The sequence below is a fragment of the Lagenorhynchus albirostris genome, chromosome 11 (assembly GCF_949774975.1).
Source record: "Lagenorhynchus albirostris chromosome 11, mLagAlb1.1, whole genome shotgun sequence".
NCBI lineage: Eukaryota > Metazoa > Chordata > Mammalia > Artiodactyla > Delphinidae > Lagenorhynchus > Lagenorhynchus albirostris.
The window spans coordinates 67,191,731-67,213,420 of NC_083105.1; the positions used below are offsets into that span (position 1 = coordinate 67,191,731).

At 38.3% G+C, this 21,690-nt stretch overlaps 1 protein-coding gene across 1 annotated transcript in view; it reads left to right on the top strand.

Annotated features, from left to right (window-relative positions):
• The window catches only part of DBX2 (developing brain homeobox 2), a 39,219-nt gene extending 18,483 nt beyond the window's left edge, over positions 1 to 20,736 (top strand). The window contains exons 3-4 of the mRNA XM_060165593.1: positions 14,150 to 14,337; positions 20,182 to 20,736. Of these exons, the coding sequence (XP_060021576.1) occupies positions 14,150 to 14,337; positions 20,182 to 20,514 (521 nt within the window). The 3' untranslated portion in view covers positions 20,515 to 20,736. The remainder of the gene's footprint in view (positions 1 to 14,149; positions 14,338 to 20,181) is intronic.
• Positions 20,737 to 21,690: the final 954 nt, after the last annotated feature.

Below are 21,690 nucleotides of genomic sequence, written 5' to 3' on the forward strand. Positions count from 1 at the left end.
TCCTGCCATGCAGAACCCAAGCCCCACCCATACACCCTCACTCAGGGCGCTACTTCCAAACTCCGGAACTACACACTCCAGGGTCCCTCCTTTTGACGTGCTCCCTCTCCTATTCCACGCAGGTCCTAAGCAGAGGCCCCACCCCATGCTCAAACGTAGCCCCCCCACCCACCTAGGTCCCGTCCCACCCTAAACCCCGCCCCTGCCTAAGTTCCACCCCTGCCTAAGTTCTGCCTCCATAGTCAAGGCTAATTTTTTTTTCTTTTTTCCTCTTTTAGATTGGGATTGTTTTACCTTATTGATTCATTGTGGTTGATTCTTTTATATTTTTATTTTTTCAATTCTTTTATTTTTCCAATTTTATTTTATTCTTTATACTTTGTTATTATTCTCTCCTTTTGGCTTGTTCCCCCCCCCCCGTTTTTTTTTCCTTTTCTTTTTTCTGGTGTGGTTTTATTTTACTTTGTTGCAGTTGTTCCAATTATAGTTTTATTTTTCCTAATGTATTTTTTATCATTCTAATTTTATTTTGTTTTTTATTCTTTGATATTGTACTGCTCTTTTCTTTCTTTCTTTCTTTCTTTTTTTTTACTGCACTACGAAGCTTGTGGGATCTTGGTTCCCAGACCAGAGGTTGGGCCCGAGCTCCTGTGCAGGGAGCTCAGAGTCCAAACTGCTGGACTAACAGAGAACCTCAGACCCCAGGGAATATTAATTGGAGTGAGGACTCCCGGAGGTCCTCATCTAAGCTCCAAAACCCAGCTCTATCCAACTGCCTGCAAACTCCATTGCTGGATGTCTCAGTCCAAACAACCAGTAAGACAGGAATACAGTACCATCCATCAAAAAAAAAAAAAAAAAAGAAACAACAAAAAATTACGTTACAGACGAAGGAGCAAGGTAAAAACCTACAAGACCAAATAAATGAAGACGAAATAGGCAACCTACCTGAGAAAGAATTCAGAGTAATGATAGTAAAGATGATCCAAAATCTCAGAAACAGAATGGAGAAAATACAAAAAACATTTAACAAAGATCTAGAAGACCTAAAGAGCAAACAAACAGTTATGACTAACACAATTACTGAAATTAAAAATACTTTAGAAGGAATCAATAGCAGAATAACTGAGGCAGAAGAACAGATAAATAAGCTGGAAGATAAAATGGTAGAAATAACTGTCAGGGAGCAGAATAAAGAAAAAATAATGAAATGAATTGAGGGTCGTCTCATAGACCTCTGGGACAACATTAAACGCATGAATGTTCAAATTATAGGGGTACCAGAAGAAGAGAAAAAGAAAGGGTCTGAGAAAATATTTGAAGAGATTATAGTCGAAAACTTCCCTAACATGGGAAAGGAACTAGTCAATCAAGTCCAGGAAGCACAGAGAGTACCATACAGGATAAACCCAAAGAGAAACACGCCAAGACACATATTAATCAAACTATCAAAAATTAAATACAAAGAAAAAATATTAAAAGCAACAAATAACATACAAGGGAATCCCCATAAGGTTAACAGCTGATCTTTCAGAATAAACTGTAAGCCAGAAGGGAGTGGCAGGACATATTTAAAGTGATGAAAGGGAAAAACCTACAACCAAGATTACTCTGCCCAGCAAGGATCTCATTCAGATTTGATGGAGAAATTAAAACCTCTACAGACAAGCAAAAATTAAGAGAATTCAGCACCACCAAACCAGCTTTACAACAAATGCAAAGGAACTTCTCTAGGCAGGAAACACGAGAGAAGTAAAAGACCTACAAAAACAAACCCAGAGCAATTAAGAAAATGGTAATAGGAGCATACATACGATAATTACCTTAAATGTAAATGGATTAAATGCTCCAACTAAAAGACATAGACTGGCTGAATGGATACAAAAACAAGATCCATATATATGCTGTCTAGAAGAGACCCACTTCAGACCTAGGGACATATACAGACGGAAAGTGAGGGGATGGAAAAAGATATTCCATGCAAATGAAAATCAAAAGAAAGCTGGAGTAGCAATACTCATATCAGACAAAATAGACTTTAAAATAAAGACTATTACAAGAGACAAAGAAGGACACTACGTAATGATCAAGGGATCAATCCAAGAAGATATAACAATTGTAAATATTTATGCACCCAATATAGGATCAATCCAAGAAGATATAACAATTGTAAATATTTATGCACCCAATATAGGAGCACCTCAATACATAAGACTAATGCTAACAGGCATAAAAGGGGAAATTGACAGTAACACAGTCATAGCAGGGGACTTTAACACCCCACTTTCACCAATGGACAGATCATCCAAAGTGAAAATAAATAAGGAAACACAAGCTTTAAATGACACATTAAACAAGATGGATTTAATTGATATTTATAGGACATTCCATCCAAAAACAACAGAATACACTTTCTTCTCAAGTGCTCATGGAACACTCTCCAGGATAGACCATATCTTGGGTCACAAATCAAGCCTTGGTAAATTTAAGAAAATTGAAATCATATCAAGTATCTTTTCCAACCACAACACTATAAGACTAAATATCAATTACAGGAAAGAAACTAAAAATACAAACACATGGAGGCTAAACAATATGCTACTAAATAACGAAGTCATCACTGAGGAAATCAAACAGGAAATCAAAAAATACCTAGAAACAAATGACAGTGAAAACACGATGACCCAAAACCTATGGGATGCAACAAAAGCAGTTCTAAGAGAGAAGTTTATAGCAATACAATCCTACTTCAGGAAACAAGAAAAATATCAAATGAACAAACTAACCTTACATCTAAAGCAATTAAAGAAAGAAGAACAAAAAAACCCCAAAGTTAGCAGAAGGAAAGACATCCTAAAGATCAAATCAGAAATAAATGAAAAAGAAATACCAAAGATCAATAAAACTAAAAGCTGGTTCTTTGAGAAGATAAACAAAATTGATAAACCATTAGCCAGACTCATCAAGAAAAAAAAAGGAGAAGACTCAAATCAGCAGAACTAGAAATGAAAAAGAAGTAACAGCTGACACTGCAGAAATACAAATGATCATGAGAGATTACTAGAAGCAACTATATGCCAGTAAAATGCACAACCTGGAAGAAATGGACAAATTCTTAGAAAAGCACAACCTTCCGAAACTGAACCAGAAAGAAATAGAAAATATAAACAGACCAATCACAAGCACTGAAATTGAGACTGTGATTAAAAATCTTCCAAAAACCAAAAGCCCAGGACCAGATGGATTCACAGGTGAATTCTATCAAACATTTAGAGAAGAGTTAACACCTATCCTTCTCAAACTCTTCCAAACTATAGCAGAGGGAGGAACACTCCCAGACTCATTCTATGAGGCCACCATCACCCTGATACCAAAACCAGACAAAGATACTACAAAAAAAGAAAACTATAGGCCAATATCTCTGATGAGCATAGATGCAAAAATCCTCAACAAAATGCTAACAAACAGAATCCAACAGCACATTAAAAGGATCATATACCATGATCAAGTGGGGTTTATCCCAGAGATGCAAGGATTCTTCAATATATGCAAATCAGTCAATGTGATACACCATATTAACAAATTGAACAATAAAAATCATATGATAATCTCAATAGATGCAGAAGAGGCTTTCGACAAAATTCAACACCCATTTATGATAACCCTCCAGAAAGTAGGCATAGAGGGAACCTACCTCAACATAATAAAGGCCATATATGACAAACACACAGCCAACATTGTTCTCAATGGTGAAAAACTGAAACCATTTCCTCTAAGATCAGGAACAAGACAAGGTTGCCCACTTTCATCAGTATTATTCAACATAGTTTTGGAAGTTTTAGCCACTGCAATCAGAGAAGAAGAAGAAATATAAGGAATCCAAATGGGAAAAGAAGAACTAAACCTGTCACTGTTTGTAGATGACATCATACTATACATAGAGAATCCTAAAGATGCTATCAGAAAACTACGAGAACTAATCAATGAATGTGGGAGAGTAGCAGGATACAAAATTAAAGCAGAGAAATCTCTTGCATTCCTATACACTAATGATGAAAAATCTGAAAGAGAAATTAAGGAAACACTCCGATTTACCATTGCAACAAAAAGAATAAAATACCTAGGAATAAACCTACCTAGGGAGAGAAAAGACCTGTATGCAGAAAACTATAAGACACTGATGGAAGGAATTAAAGATTATACAAACAGATGGAGAGATATACCATGTTCTGGGATTGGAAGAATCAACATTGTGAAAATGACTATACTACCCAAAGCAATCCACAGATTCAGTGCAATCCTTATCAAACTACCAAGGCAGTTTTCACAGAACTAGAACAAAAAATTACACAATTTGTATGGAAACACAAAAGGCCCCGAATAGCCAAAGCAATCTTGAGAAAGAAAAATGGAGCTGGAGGAATCAGGCTCCTGGACTTCAGACTATACTACAAAGCTACAGTAATCTAGACAGTGTGGTACTAGCACAAAAACAGAAATAGAGATCAATGGAACAGGGTAGATAGCCCAGAGATAAACCCACACACATATGGTCACTTTATCTTTGATAAAGGAGGCAAAAGTATACAGTGGAGAAAAGATCGCCTCTTCAATAAGTGGTGCTGGGGAAACTGGACCACCTACATGTAAAAGAGTGAAATTAGAACACTTCCTAACACCATACACAAAAGCAAACTCAAAATGGATTAAAGACCTAAATGTAAGGCAGACATGATAAAACTCTTAGAGGAAAACATAGGCAGAACACTCTATGACATAAGTCACAGCAAGATCCTTTTTGACCCACCTGCTAGAGAAATGGAAATAAAAACAAAAATAAATGGGATTTAATGAAACGTAAAAGCTTTTGCATAGCAAAGGAAATCATAAACAACATGAAAAGACACCCCTCAGAATGGTAGAAAATATTTGCAAACGAAGCAACCGACAAAGGATTAATCTCCAAAATATACAAGCAGCTCAACATCAAAAAAAACAAACAACCCAATCCAAAAATGGGCAGAAGACCTAAATAGACACTTCTCCAAAGAAGATATACAGATTGCCAACAAACACATGAAAAGCTGCTCAACATCACAAGTCATTAGAGGAATGCAAAGCAAAACTACAATGAGGTATCACCTCACACTGTCAGAATGGCCATCATCAAAAAACCTACAAACAGTACTGGAGAGGGTGTGGAGAAAAGGGAACCCTCTTGTACTGTTGGTGGGAATGTAAATTGATACAGCCACTATGGAGAACAGTATGGAGGTTCCTTAAAAAACTAAAAATAGAATTACCATACAACACAGCAATCCCACTACTGGGCACATACCCTGAGAAAACCATAATTCAGAAAGAGTCATGTACCACAATGTTTATTGCATCACTATTTACAATAGCCAGGACATGGAAGTAACCTAAGTGTCCATCAACAGATGAATGGATAATGAAGATGTGGCACATATATACAGTGGAATATTATTCAGCCATAAAAAGAAACAAAATTGAGCTATTTGTAGTGAGGTGGATGGACCTAGAGTCTGTCATACAGAGTGAAGTAAGTCAGAAAGAGAAAAATACTGTATATTAACACATATATATGGAATCTAAAGAAAATAAAAATGTTCTGATGAACCTAGGGGCAGGACAGGAAGAAAGACCCAGACATAGAGAATGGACTTGAGGACATGAAGAGGGGGAAGAGTAAGCTGGGACGAAGTGAGAGAGTAACATTGACATACATACATTACCAAATGTAAAATAGATAGCTAGTGGGAAGCAGCCTCATAGCACAGGGAGATCAGCTGCGTGCTTTGTGAACACCTAGAGGAATGGGATAGGGAGGGTGGGAGGGAGACGCAAGAGGGAGGGGATATGGGGATATACGTATGCATATAGCTGATTCACTTTGTTATACAGCAGAAACTAACGCAACATTGTATAGCAATTATACTCCAATAAAGATGTTTAAAAAAAAAGAAAGAACACTAGAAAAAATAAATAAATAAATAAAATAAAACAGCATAGAGATGCCACAAGTGTTCTTAATAAACATTGGTGTCTCATTGGTGATAAATCTGAAATGAATTTCTTATTTTCTTATTTATGATGTTCACTGTATTGGCAGCAAAAAATAATGAAATGGTGGATTTCGGCTTTCAATTAAGAATATTACATAAATAATCATTATACCAAGGAACAGTTAATAAGACTTACAACTGCCCAGTAAGCTTTTTAATTTAAGGCATTTACTAGATTTTCTTTTCTTCTTCTTTTTTTAATAGGAAGAATGATTTTATGCCCAAGCATTTAAGTTTTTTTCCATTTGTACGAAAGAAGGAAAATGAACTGTTGAAGTAATTTTGTATTATTTTGTATTTCAGTTCGGATAGCCAAAATTATGGTTTACACTAAAAATTTTACTAAGAGATGAAATCAGTGGCCCTCATCATTGTTTCACAATATTGACTTCACTCTTTCTAAAAGGTGTAGGATTAGAGCAACACATCCTCAGCTAGCAAGTGAAATACCATTTCGACTGTTAACATGATTCACTTGTTTAAAATTGATTTAGTTTCTCTTGTTAACCTTTTAGATTTATGATTGACTTGTGGCACTGTGGAAACAATCATTCATCTAGTGCCCTTCTCACATATAATAAATAGTTTAATAGGGTATTTAAGCACAATCCTTACAGTGGGGAAAAATTTAAAGGCAGTGGTAAAAGTTCTCCTCCCTCAAAGCAGTGTAAGGAAAATCTTTGGTAGTATATCCATAAGGTTCTTTTCAAAATAACATACTTCATAAAATGAGATGGAAAGTTGTAGAAGTAATGCAGAGAATGACCTTAAGGAAAAGACTACATGAAAATGTATAGGAGTCTTAATTTTGTAGAATAGCTAATTGAATTAATGAGATAATGATTTCGTTTTGTCTTTGAGTACCCAACTTGAATTTGACCTTTCAAGAATTTTATGCATTAAAAGACAAAGTTTAAATTTGGAGCAGCTTTATAAAAATATGAGTGAGGAAATATTCTTCTGGGTTAAATTGCTCTCCCTTTTTCTTGGGAGGTGAACTTAGATTCTGCGTTTTGAGATCATTTTACTATCTTCCCTTTCTCATTAAAACTTAAAAGAACATAGAATACTCTCCAAATTTGAATTTAGGATTTTGTTGAAGGCAGCAGGGAAAGGACCTTATTTTTATTACTGTAGGTTCGTCCTATGAGTGACACTGTCAAAGGTGGCAGTGCTCTGATGGGTCTTCTTACCACCTGACCTGGATGTTTCCTGCTCTCAGCTGGAGCAGTGAGTGGGCTTGGGGAACTGATCAAGACCTATGGAAATCCATAAAAGGCTGCCTGAGAGCTTCTTTTATAAGGATTTATCTTTAGAACTCTAAGATTTTCAGAGGGATGCAGCATTTTGTGCTAACAGAGAAAGAAGCCTAATTATTGTGGTGAAAACATAATTGTGTATGTGTGATAAGTTGAACATAGGTTTTGACTTCTCAATAGTGAAGGGAGATAAATGACACTTGGTCAACCAGGAAGAAAGTTTAAAGGAGTCAGAGACTCGAAGACAATAGATTTTCCAAGTTGATGGCTCTATTCAGCAGTTCCACAGTGGCAGTGAAAGTATTCGAGGGTCGTTCCTGGAATGGGGTTCCCTTTCTCCCCAAATGTTTGTAAGTAGTAGTAGTAGCCTACCTTGGGGTAGACAGAGGCCTATCTACTGCTGTGTTTCTCTATTGCTCTTCGCTGCCCCCCACCCGTACTGTATCATTCACACACAGCACACCTCTGTTCAAAATGCCCTTCACAAGGCACTACACACAGGGATTCCCAGGGGGGTGTGGTACATGGGGGCTGTCTCAGGATGCAGGGAATTAGGCCTTTGTAAACTTTTCTATACTAGGTCATTCTGCCATTTTAATGACTCTCCCTACCTCCCGACCTCTTTCCCGGCACATTGGTAATTTTCACAATCTTTGGTACAATTTTAAAGAGCATTGATTGGCCTCACTCTGCTTGGGTATATGACCTCAGTTGCACAACTTATCTTTCCAGAGCCTCAGTTTCTTCCTGTGGAAAATGGGGATGATAATATGTACCTCTGGGGATTGTGGTAAAGATTTCATGCCATGCTGCCTGTCGTTGCCACATACATCAGCGCATGTTGAGCCCCAAATATATATGGAAGCTACATTATAAAATAATAATAATGATATTCGCAAATTAGCAGAGCCTATAGCACCTTGAATTGGCGGCCCTGGATTTTAAAGTGTCTTTTCTACTGCATGCCTTAAACTCTGTCCCTTTTCATTGTTATTTTTATATTATTTATTTATTTATTTATTTTTGTCACCTGTAAGTTTCCATATAAATCAGACTTTTGTCATGAATTTAGGAATAATCAGAGGTGTTTGTTGCTTATAACTTTTCAGTAGCTTCTGAGAGATTTTTGAATTACCAACAAGTTCTTGAAGTCACTATGTTTCGCAGGTGTAATTGAGCCCATATTCCTAGATTTAGAAGGTAGGAAGATGGTATAGGGTAGTTTATGGTTAGATCCAGAGACAGCCCACAAAAGACTCATGGGGGAGACAAGGAGAGGAGCATCAGTGGTAGAAGTAGCATCTTGTCACATGCTTCTTGTAGGAAACTGAGCCACCTCCGTTTATGAAAACAAGCGCAATTTGTGTATTGAGAGCAATGCGAAGAGAAACCAGGCAACTAGCAAAGAAAGGAAAAACGGAATCTTCTTTATCTTTGCCATGGTTTTTGCTTGTTCAGTGGTTGTATTCGTGTTTCTTATAGGGCACCGAATCCCAAAGACCAGACCCAGGAGTTAACCCTCTGACCTTCACAACCACTCCAGCTCTGTCTTTCAGAGATTGAGGTCTGCTTTGTGTGCACGACCCTTCAACGTTAGCTTTTACCATGTTGGTGAGAATAATTTATCTGTAGATCCCCTTGATGGGACTCTTCTTTCTCTTCACTTAAACATAACTCAATAGGAAAACCTGTAGGTTCCTATGAAAAGTCGTAGGGGCATTTAAATGTGTTACCCCATTGTTTTATGTAAACATGTAGATCTTGGTGAAGAAGGGGTGAAAATGAGTAAAATCATGATCCCTATGTATAAAACCTCGGCTTAGAAAAAAATGTAGGCAGATTTTTTTTTTTAAACTAGCTTTATTGGTCCAAAAATTTGTTTGTATTTCTATACAGATTTAAAAAGTTGTATTATAAAATAGATAACCCACAAGGACCTACTGTATAGCACAGGGAACTATATATACTCAGTAGTTTGTAATAACCTATCAGGGAAAAGAATCTGAAAAAGACTATATATATAAAACTGAATCACTGTGCTGTACACCTGAAACTAACACAACATTGTAAATCAACTATACTTCAATAAGAACAAAATAAAATTATTTAAAAAAGTAAAAGGTTGTATTAGCTCAAAAAGTATTGGCCTTTCTAAAATACTAAGTTGGTCAAGTCCTTGAAAGGCTTTCCTCTGTGGCAAATTATCCCTTAGATTTGTTTCAGTCACCCCTGGCCCTAATCTACCTCCCAGCTAATGTCCTGTGTTCTTCCCGCTCATCCCCTGCAGTCTGGAAGTTCCAAACTGTGTGAGATTCCTAGATTAACCGCGTTTCACACTCGTCCTCACCCCACTCATGCGTCTGCAAATATCAGTCCCTCTCTCTGCCCACCTATGTCAAGATGGCCAGAAAGAGGAATTGGTAGTCTTCTGGCAGCTCTTCTCTCTCAGGACTCACTCTCTTGGCCTCCAAGACTAAGTGGCTTCTTATCTGGTGCTTAAAGGCTTCCTATGTGGTGGTCTGCGGGTGTTTATCTCACTTGTACCTTGGCTGTCTCTGTTCTTCTCGGACCTCTCCTTATCAACTGTGAGCATCTGTGAAGGATGGAGAGGATTCATTTTCAGGTGTCACTCAGCGACGACTCAATCACTTGGCCAGATTACTCCCCAAAAGGTTACTACAACGTTTGCTTGTTTTCCTTAGAAAACTGAGCCAGACTTAAAATGTAGAGTGGAGGTGAATTATTTGTCCATAACTCTGCAACAGTATCCTATCTTAGTGGGGTATTTTTGCCTTTCAGTCTTTTTTCTCTGCATTTTTACTTAGCTGTGAGCAGAGTATGTATCTTAAATATCATACGTATTATAATGTTTTTTGTTTGTTTGTTTGTTTTGCTGCTGCCTCATCTTCCTAGTCATCATCTTTAGTGGTTCTTTACAATTTCACCTAGTAGATATAGCATAATGTGCTTATGCATTTCTTTAACTTTGGATATTTAAGCTTCTTTCCTAATTTTTAGTACATGTGGCTTTAATAATGGTAGATTGTATACAGTTACAAATTAAGAATTCCAGATCAAAATAGGAAGTGAGAAGGGGATGCTGGAATCTGAGGACACTGTTGCCAGGTTGTATAGGAGATGCTATATGGTCCAGGCTCACAGACTGACCCAGGACAGGGAGCAGAAGCCCATAGACACAGACAGGAGCTCTGGCTATGTTTATAAATGTTTCTTTCTTCCCATTCTTGACCCATCAAGAAAGAGTGTGGGGAAGCATAGAAAGGAGCCAAGAATTTGGATTTAGAAGGTCTTGCTACCACTGAGATCTGTGTCCTTTGTGCTGCTTTGGAACTTAACTGCTCTGAACACTTCTTCATCCGTACAGAGGATGTCTGTGGCATATGATTCTGATAAGAATAAAATGAAATTCAACAGGGGCAAGTGAAATAGATTTGAGGGATCCTTAATGTGGGCTAGGCACTGGAAATGTTTTGTGCTATTTCATCAAATCCTTAAAGAAACTCTGTAAAATAAACTGAAAGAGTAACTCACTCCAAGTGCTGAGATCCAAACCCAGTTCTTCCATCCTCCAGAGACTTTTGTCCTGAGGCTTCCTAGAGAGACACCGTCTCACGAGATGAATCTGTGATCTGAAATAGTGCAGAAGGGCCAATTCCATGGTCTCTATACAAAGGATAGTTCAGAGAAGAAAAGTATTTAGAAAGATATGAACATATTGAGATGTTTATACTATTTTTATTACTGACAAATATTGCATAAAACGATTCAAATCTCTAAGAAATAGTGAATCCAGGTGCCAAAGCCTGACTTCCAGCTATGACCTCGGTGTGAGAGAGGCAAAAATAATTGGTTCTGTAGATGGAGAATTAACCAAGATCCCATGAGAGGATGAATGGGAAGGGCATCAGTAAAAGTAGACTTTTGTAAAGAACTGGGCTTGATTACATCCCAGGGGCTCTGGCATTTTTACGGAGATGCAGGTGTTACAGACCTGGAAGAAAGAGGGAGAGGCCAGTAGTTCTGGGAATGTCAGGATGAATCAGAATGAGGCACAACCCAGAGCTGAGAGACTAGCTGGGAGATATTTACAATCTTTTAAACAAATAGGAAGGGAAGCTATTATATTACAGAGGTAAAATTGACGAGATTTATCCGCTTATTGACATTTTTCTTCTAAAATACAAGTCAGATTGTGTCAGTCCACTGTAGGGTTAAGAGCATTTGTTTTGGAATCAGTATTCCTGGGTTTGAAGCCCTAGCCATGTGACCTTGGACAAAGTTCCGTAAGCTACCTAAGCTTCTTTTTATTCATCTGTGAAATGGGAAGAATAATAGTAGCATTCATGGCATAGGTAGGTTGGGAGGATTAAATGAAATAATGCATGTCAGCGACTTAACATAGTAAGTATGAGTGCAGAGGAAGTGCTCAGTGTAGGTTTATTATTATCATGTCACACCCTGCTTAAACATATTCTATTGGTCTTCACTAACTATTGGGTAATGTTCCAAACCCTTGTAGTCCTCTATGGTCTGGCTCGATTCCACTCCATAATCTCTGTGCCAGAGGTCTAGATGTCTTCAACAGCCTGTCAGATAAGAAGAAAGTTAGGGCTTCCCTGGTGGCGCAGTAGTTGGGAGTCCACCTGCCGATGCAGGGGACACGGGTTCGTGCCCCAGTCCGGGAGGATCCCACAGGCCGCGGAGCGGCTGGGCCCGTGAGCCATGGCCACTGAGCCTGCGCGTCCGGAGCCTGTGCTCCGCAACGGGAGAGGCCACAACAGTGAGAGGCCCGTCTACTGCAAAAAAAAAAAAAAAAAAAAAAAAGCAAGTTAGGTGAGGCTATGGCAAACTGGGGACCACATGCTCCATCTAAAGAGGGCACCTGCCACTCACTATGGTAGATCTCTGCTTTATGGGAAGGTGAGCCTAGTGTGGTTACCTTTGAAGAGATATTGGAAACCTGGACTTCATATGAAACCTCCCAGTTATTAAATGTGAACAACTAACTCAGAATTTTTAACCAACACGCTAAACAAAGCCCGTCTGCAGGCTGGATACGGTTGCCAGCTTGCACCCTCTGTTTCATGCCCTTCCAAGGCCTTGCAGACTGCTTACTTTTCCTTGGAGAGACTTTATTCCTTTGTGCTTCAGTGCTTTGAGACATGCTAGTCACTCTGCCTGGATTGGCCTTGGTTCTTTCTCTCTGGAGCTGAATTGTCCTTTTAGACTTGACTCAACCTAACTATTTTCTCGAGCTCATCACTTCCTTTTTTGTGATGCCAGAGCACTGGAGGGATCATTCTATTTCAGGACTTAAGACATGCATTTGCTTTTTTATTTAGAAATAATTATCAAACACCCAAATGCATACCAGATACAGTCGTGAACTGGAGTCCCTGCTCCTCTGGTGCCTGTATTCTGGAGTGACGTTCATGTATTGGTCCTCCCATGAGAAGGTGAACTCCTTGAGGGTGGGGACCACGTGCCGTTTGTCTGGTTTCCTCAGCAGATACCCAGTGTATTAGTGTCCTCTTGCTGCTGTAACAAATGTCCACAAACCTCATGTCTTAATACAAGCTTATTATCGTACAGTTATAGAGGTCAGAAGCCTGAAATGGGTCTCAGTGAACTAAAATCAGTGTGTCAGCAGGACTACATTTCTTCTGGAGGCTCTAGGGGAGAATCTGTTTCCTCGCCTTTCCAGTTTCTAGGGCATTTCTTGGTTCATGGCCCCTTCCTCCATCTTCAAAGGAAGAAGTGTAGCATCTTCAAAACTATCACTATGACTTCCTTTCTTGGTCTCCCTCTTCCACTTATAAGGACCCTTGTGATTACATTGGGCCTACGTGGATACTCCAGGATACTCTCCTAACCTCAAGTTCAGCTGATTAGCAACTGTAATTCCATTTGCAACCTTAATTACCCCTTGCCATATAATGTAATATGTTCACAGGCTCTGGGGATTAGGACATGGGCATCTTTGGAAAGGACATTATTCCTCCTGCCACAGCTTGGAAGCTGAATAAATGAATAGTGAATGATGAATGAAACTCACAGAGGGTGGGAACCAGTGTTGTGCTAGCTGCAGAAAGGCAGAAAAAGTAGTAAATGTCTCTTCCCTGAAGGAGTTGATGATCAACTGAATCAGGGAGGGGGTGATTGGAGGTCTTCCAAACCTTCCTTCTCAGTTTAAACATCTCTGACTCTTGCAAGCTTTCCCTGACATCCCAGATGAAGATTAAGCCCATCGTTTTGTGCTCCCGGTGCACCCTCTTCTTAGGAATACTTCATCATACTTGTGATGCTGGTTCAATAAATGCCTCCCACTTGATTTTATAGGTAATGAGTACGATAAAACATATGTCTTATTTCTCAGTGTGTAGTATTGAGAGGAGTGCCTGGCATATGGTAAGTGTTCAACAGTTTGAGACAATGAATGAATGAATAAATAAGTGAAGAATTAGAGGAAAATTAAGTATTTAAACCACCTACTAGTTCTGCATTGGAGCTTTGTAACCTGGGACCATGGACTTTCTGACATGGCATGCAAAATTGGGAAGGCAAGCATATGTACTTTTTTTTCCCAATGGGGAGCAAAGAGCATTTATCAGATTCTCAGTGGAGTCCATGACCAAAAAAAGGTTAAGAAGCTCTCTAAATGTGCAGAGTTCAGAGATGAGATAATTTGGCCATGGTACAGAGAAGGAGGATATTGTCGTGGAAAAGACAGATGGAATTCTCCCTACAGCTAATGGGGCTTTTTGTATCTTTTCTCCCCTCTAGGAGAAGAGAGTGTGCTGCCTCTTCTGACACAGGAATCTAATTCCAAAGCTCGGAGGGGTATTTTAAGAAGAGCTGTCTTTTCTGAGGACCAGAGAAAGGCTCTGGAGAAAATGTTTCAGAAGCAGAAATATATCAGCAAAACAGACCGAAAGAAACTTGCCGTCAACTTGGGACTAAAGGAATCACAGGTACTAATGAGCAGGAAGATATCTACTGCTCCTGATTTCTGAAGGAATCCAATGATATCCATTCATTTGGTAACTATTTGTTGTAGTAGGCATAGCACTGGACCCTGAAGCATTATTGAAACGACTTGCATAATTTTTTAGTTGGGTGGAAATATATGTCACAATTCCTATTTGGAAATCGGTCCCTTTGCTGAAGAGGTCTAGGTTTTCGCCTGATTAATTCTTCCCAAATGAAGAGAAAAGCGAAGGCTTGTGGCATTTACATTATTACATTGTTTGCTCTGTTTTCAGAGAAACAGGTTACATAATTGCCTTCAAAAGCAGGAACCAATTTTCCTGTCTTTTTCTTCATTTCCAGTCCAAAATCAAGGCATGAATGAGTGACTCATAAATACCTCTTAATAGATTTCATTATTTTGCACTGTGGGTTTATGTCAAGTACAGTCAAGTAGTTTCACATTTGCAACCTTTACAAACCTTTCTTGTACAATGATATTTCATATAATTTTGAAAGAGACTTTCTAGCCTTTTGGGAAGTGCAGCATACTCCATTTAAAGATTGGCCTACTTATAAATAATTAACAGTATAAGGCACTAGCATTTTCCTATTTAATCCCTATTATAATCACCATATGAAATATCCCCATTTTCTAGATGAGGAAATGTAGAGAGGTAAACAGAGGTCCAGTGTCACAAAGTGGAGCTGCTTTGGAACTGGGCTCCCACTCCAGGCAATCTGACTCTGGAGTTTGCATTCTCTTTAACCTGGAGCCACCATGTACAGTTGTGCAGGATGTTCACTGCACAAGGCCATTTGGCTAAGAGGGATGGCAGCAACTGAAATGCAGCAGGTACTCTGCTTGTCAAACTGACTTTCCAGGTGCAAGGCTCCTTCCACCTGGAATCTTTGAATCAGCATAAAGGCCCTGAAGGGCTAGCAGAGGCTCTGTGTTAACCACCATGCTCTACTGTACTTCCCTCAATACAAATGACCTGGTTTCTAACTTTGGATGTTATTAAACTAGTTATTTTTGGATGAAACCCTTCTTAACCTTGCTTCCTTTCCCTAGGGAAGTGATCTGTCCCCCTGTCCCCCGACTTTTTATAGTCGTAGGAAGCAGTACGAGGTGTGGTAGAGGATAATTGACCTAGATCAGCCAGTCTGTGTTTTCCTCGTGTGTGGGACTAATGAGCCCATAACCTTAATTGACTGCTCTGTGCCTCAGTTTCTCACTTTAAAAACAGGGACAAATATAGGAATTCTGTCTATGTTACAGAGCAATTTTGTGTCTGTGACAGACAAATCAATAGATATATCTTGGTGGTCTATTGTGCGTAAGACACTGTGCTAGGTAAGAGGGAATATTGATAAATACTGATTAAGATAACACTCCTTGGACCCCAGGAATTTATACAACCAACTGGGAAAACAAAGCAGAACCTCATGAACGGTTAGATAACAATATAAGACATTAATATAGGAAACAGCCCCTGGTAGGTTAGATATACTGCCAAATAATCGAGCTAGATCAGTGGTTCTCCTAGAACTTATGTATCTCTCTGGAGCCTTACACTAATCCCCATCTCTGGAAAGGATGGTCATAGGACTGGTTCCTATACCCCTAGGGAGTCTAGTGATGGGAATTACCTGATCCTCAGAGGAATTGCTGGGCCTGAGAGAGGATCACGTGGGGGGCTCAGTGGGCCTGGCCTGCATGGCATTAGTATGGATAAGACACAGCAGAGTCAGAGGGGAGAAAGTGTGCAGGTTTGGGAGGCTGGGGGATTCTGGTTGAGTTGGAACTTGAGGTAGGTGTTAAAAGATCAAAAGTGGCTGGGATTGATCTGACAGTGCTCTGGGAAAGTGTGAAAATCCGTGATAGTACATAGCATCTTCTTTAAAAGGAACTGTTGAAAAGGGAATGCAGCAAGCCTATTAAGGACTATTTATGAGGCCATGACCATAATATTTCCACTCTGAGATAACGAACTGTTTCCATATTTGTATGTTATCTCCCAGTTGTTATCCATAGGCACATAGTTTTACATAGTCGATTATATAGTTTTTAAAATTCAAGTGCCTCAGGAATGAATGCTTTTTGCCTTATTGAATTTGGCGAACAGCTTGGAAGTAATTTAACGTTTTCTTATTTGCATGTACACTGTATCTAATTATACAGTTACTACATGGTATTTATTACGGTAAATTCAAACAAAAGGGAGATTGGTAAAGTTAAAAATGAAAACATATCTGTTCCCTTTCCAATCCAACTCCCTGGTTACTACTGTCATTTATGTATGGCTCTTGTTTGAGTTTATTGGCATATCATGTATTATTTTTAAAATAAACTTATATGTGTGTCATATATGCACAAACATAAAAACACAGATACTTTCATAATGACTACTATGTGCCCTTACATTTGATGTTATTTACAGATAATAAAAGTAGCTACTTCTGCTATTTCTGTTTTACAAATGAAGAAGCTGAGACCTAGAATCGTGTATATAATTTTAAATAAAAATGGCATCACACTCTGCATCTATTTTAACATCTTCTGAAGGATAATACAAATCACTTGTGTAACCAGCACACAGCTCAAGAGGTAGAACATTGCCACCGGGCCAGGAGCCCCCTGCCTGCCCCCTCCCGGTCACTACCTTCTCCTTCCGAACTTTGAACAGCATAGATTAGTTTTGCCTGTTTTTGTGCTTTATATAGATAGGATCACTCAGTACATCTTCTTTGGTATATGGCTTCTTTCACTTACCATGTGTTTGCGAGATTCATCCACGTGGCTGTGTTGTAGCAGTAGCTCGTTTACATTCATTGCTGTGTGTATTACATGGTATACCAGGGTTTATCCATTCTAATGGTGGGTGTTTGGATTGTTCCCATTTGGGGGCTATTAGGATTAATGCTGCTGGCAGTGAGTATTGTTTTGCCCTTTGCTTTTTCTTCCCCCACTCAAATGGCATGGGATACATCCTTCCATGTCTGCATACACATTTACTTCATTCTTTTTTAGTGAGTGTCTCAGAGCAGACCATGACATGGATATACTGTAATTCACTTAGCCATCCTCAGCTTTAAGTTACTTCCTAGTTTTTACTGTTGCATATCTTTATGCACTTTAAAAATATTTCTGTAAGATAGGGAACTAGGAGTCGGATTTATAAGTTAAAGTGTATGTACATTTTAAGTTGTGATCAATTTAAAAATTCCTTTCCAAATATTGTATCAAGATATTGAATTATATCAAATTTTACTCTTACTAATAAGTAGTCCTTTTTTTGCAATCCCTCCACTATTTAAATTTTTGAAAATGTTGCCAACCTCATGGGCAGTTGTATCTGTTATTTTTTTCCTAATTATCAGAACTCGGGAAGCTTTTAATCACTTTACTGGTCATTTTTCATCTGAATTTAACCTTTTCATGGCTGCACCATTTATTTTTCTATTGTCTTTTTGTTGATAGATATGCAGCAATTACTTTGGCTGTTAATCAAAATATTTGGAATATTATGGTTTGTAACATTTTCCTGTTAACAGCTCCCACAAAAATCCCCTCCAAGTTTGTGGCTTTTTTTTATTGTGGTAAAATACACATAACATAAAACTTACCATTTTAACCTTTTTGAAGTGTACGATTCAGTGGCATTAAGTGCATTCACCTTGTTATGCAACTGTCACACCATCCCTCTCCAGAACATTTTTCATTTCTCGAAACTGAAACTCTGCACCCGTTAAACAATGACTCCCCATTCCTCCCTCCCCGCAGGCATCAGGCAACCACCATTCTACTTTCTGTCTCTGTGAATTTGACTACTCCAGGCACCTCATACAAGTGGAATCATACTGTATTTGTCCTTCTGTGACTGGAATATCTCACGAGGCATAATGTCTTCAAGTTTCATCCATGGTGTAGCATGTGTCAGAATTTCCTTCCTTTTTGAGACTGAATAATATTCAGTTGTATGTATATACCACATTTTGTTTATTCATTCATCCATCAGTGGTCACTTGGGTTGCTTCCACCTTTTGACTAATATGAATAATGCTACTGTGAGCATTGTGTGTACAAATATCTCCTTGAGTCCCTGCTTTTAATTCTTTTGGGTAGTTTGTGGCTTTTTCATATGCTTGTGGCATCTTTATTTGTACAAAAACTTCTCTTTTTTTAATGTAGTCAGATCTAGTTTTCCCTTTGTAGCCTTATTTTTTTATGTCATGCTTAAGAAAACATTCATCTCCCCAAGACTGTAATGATCATCTCTATATTTTCTTCTAGAATTTTTATAGTTTTGTATTTATGTTTAGCTGTTTAATCCATCTGGAATTTGTTTTTGTATTTGTTGAGAGGTAGAAATTTTATTTTATGATTTTTCCCAAATATGTACATTTGTCCCAATGCCACTGATTATGAAGAAACTCCTTTCATGATTTTTTTAAATTGAGATATTACTCAAAAAATTTCTGGATATACAGAAAAGCTAAGAGGAGAAGAAAATAATTAATGTGATGAGAAAGACAAAAATCACTAATGGCAACAAATAACTGTCTTGGTGAAAACCCATTAGAAATAGTTGGCAGGCATTCTGGGAGTAAATGCCTACTGCAAATAATAAATGAGTTTGTGAACAGAAGCAAATGCTCTGCTATGTATGCATTAGGACTGGTTTCTTGTGAAAAGCCTGAATCACAGGATTACAACTGAGATGGCAGTCTTTCGGACTCAGCTGCCTGTGGTAGGTTTCTTTTGTAGCCATTTTGGACATTGCCCATCACATTGAAAGAATGAAAGAATTGTTTTGCCAATCTGGAAAGACCATCTCAGGTAGAATTTTTTACTTCATTGGGAGAAATATCTGGTTGGTACACTTTAATAATTACTTCTTTAGGTAAAAATTTTCCAGTTTTTGTTCTAAAAATAGAAAACTACTAAAAAAGGGTGCAGTGTAATGCACAGGAAAGCAATGTGATTGGCTAGCAGGAAACCAGTTGTGAAGTTTCCTGCTCAGGCACAGTTGACGACACAGTCAGAGGGAGGTTAGTAGTAAAGAGAGACTCAAGTGGGGTGGGGGAAGTTACGGCTCAAATTAGAAACTACCATCATAAGCACTTTTAGGTTAATTACAATCAATTGTTATTTATTGAGCCTTATTCTTCGAGTTTGATAAATCCTGGAAGTACTCGAACTTAAAAATTGTATAAAGCCTGCAATTTATCCAAGCATTATAAAATGTAATCTTAATTGAGTCTCCAGAAGTTTCTGATGAGGTCTGAATGTTTATAAGAGCCTCAGCGCTGGAGTGGGACTGTCACGGATTCTAGTCTAAATGCTTCTGTTTTACTAGCTATGTGACCTTGAACTGGTTCATTGCGTTGAACCTCAGTTTTCTTATGTGTGAAATAAGGACTTCTTGCAGTCCTTGTGAGGATCAAATTGTATAATCCACGATGAGTGCCTGGCCTGACACCTGGCACAAAGTAAACACTCAGATGCTATTACTAGTCAATAACATTTCCTTTGGATAAATAATTTAGCACAGACTAAATGAGATTTTAAAATATCGAAGAGAGTTAAATCAGTCTTGAAAGATGTCTGACTTTCAGGATGTCAGCAGCTTACCACAGTTGTTTTGTTTCATAAGTGTGTGGAGATGCTGTACTAAAGTAATTTCTCAGATACTTCTGAAGTAAAAAGCCACAAGGACTTTGCTAGGCTGGCTCTCAGGATAAGGTATCCTATGGAAGGCACAGTGGAAGAAATTACAGTTTAAAATGCTGAAGTGAAGTAACGTGATGTAAGTGATCATTTTGTCCAATTACTTTATCAATAGGTGAAAATCTGGTTTCAGAACAGAAGGATGAAATGGCGGAATTCCAAAGAAAAGGAAGTGCTTTCCAACAGGTGTATCCAAGAAGTAGTTCTTCAAGAGGACCCCCTCTCAAGATCTGCTCTGGGTTTCCCTTCTCCATGTCCTTCACTCTGGGAAATCTCCCAACAGCACTCGAGTCCAAGATGGAGGGAGAATTCACCAGAACCATCAGAGAGACTAATCCTGGAGAGTCCAGGGGCACTGGCCCCAGAAGCAAAGTCACTGCAAGGTGCCTTATATTTGTGTTCTGAAGAGGATGCCAGAGACAAGGGTGTACTTACTGGCTCAGTGTGAATGGAAGCATTCTGCCACGTTAACGTAAAGAACAGTTAACTATTAACGTTTGGACTCTTAAGCCTGCTAGCTTGTGTCTCATCAGTGCCTAAAACCTAACACCTTTGGAGTGAAGCATGGACTAATGTTTTAGGAAACCTCTCCAGTGTTCTCTTATGTGGGTCCTAGACTCAGACTTAATTTGTAAGTGGAACAGAATCTCCCAGAAAGTACGATGGAACTGAAAAGAACGAGAATAATGGTCAGCTCAGTCCTTACTCTGAATATGTGTATATATGCGTGTGTCTCTATGTGTATATATAAAAATATTCATCAAAATACATTAGTAGAAATTAGTTTCTCTCTAAATAGTGCATTGAGCAAATTCACTTCCTTTTATATGAAGAAAAACCAACGATGACTGAATGTTTTTAATTTTTTGAAAATTATGTGAAATTTGGACTTCAGTACAAATTTTCATATCAAAAGAACATTTTTAAAAAACTCTCTACTTTCTGGTTTCTTTCAGTATCCAGATGTAAGTGATTTTTAACAACTCAGCTCAGAGATCCTAATCAAATGAGCCACTATTAGATACATGCACTGAAAGTATGTATTTAAAATTAATCCAACAAGCAACTAGAAGAATTTCTGAATGTAACTGTTAGTACCTTTAATTTCCAAGGCTCTGGACTTTATCAGGCTATCAGTGAGGGAGGGACCCATTTAACTAATGATTATCATTTGATCTCTTTTCTGTAAGGATGGGTCTTAACCAGGGTCTGCCAAATAAAACGCCTTTAAGGGCCTGTCAGGTAAATAGAGGGCATGACTCACGTAAAGATATTTGAGTTTAATAATTTTGAAATACTGTGTTGGCCAAAGAAAACATCTGTGCCAAGCAGTTTGTGACCTCCAACCAAGACTTAAAGAAGTGTCACAGTTCTTAAAATGTTCCCAACTGGGCTTCAAAACCCGATACTGATGGGATCTATAGTGATTTCTGTTTGCACTTTTAGTTATAGACTCAATTTTCCATCTAGGTGGTATGCAGTATATATTAGGTTATTTTTATGTATTAACAAAAACATCACCACAGATGTTTTATGTTTCTTGAGTACTCTGAAATAGTATTATTATAAAATTGCATTTCTGGTAACGATTTGCTTAGTTCATCTAGAATTTTTTATTCCAGGT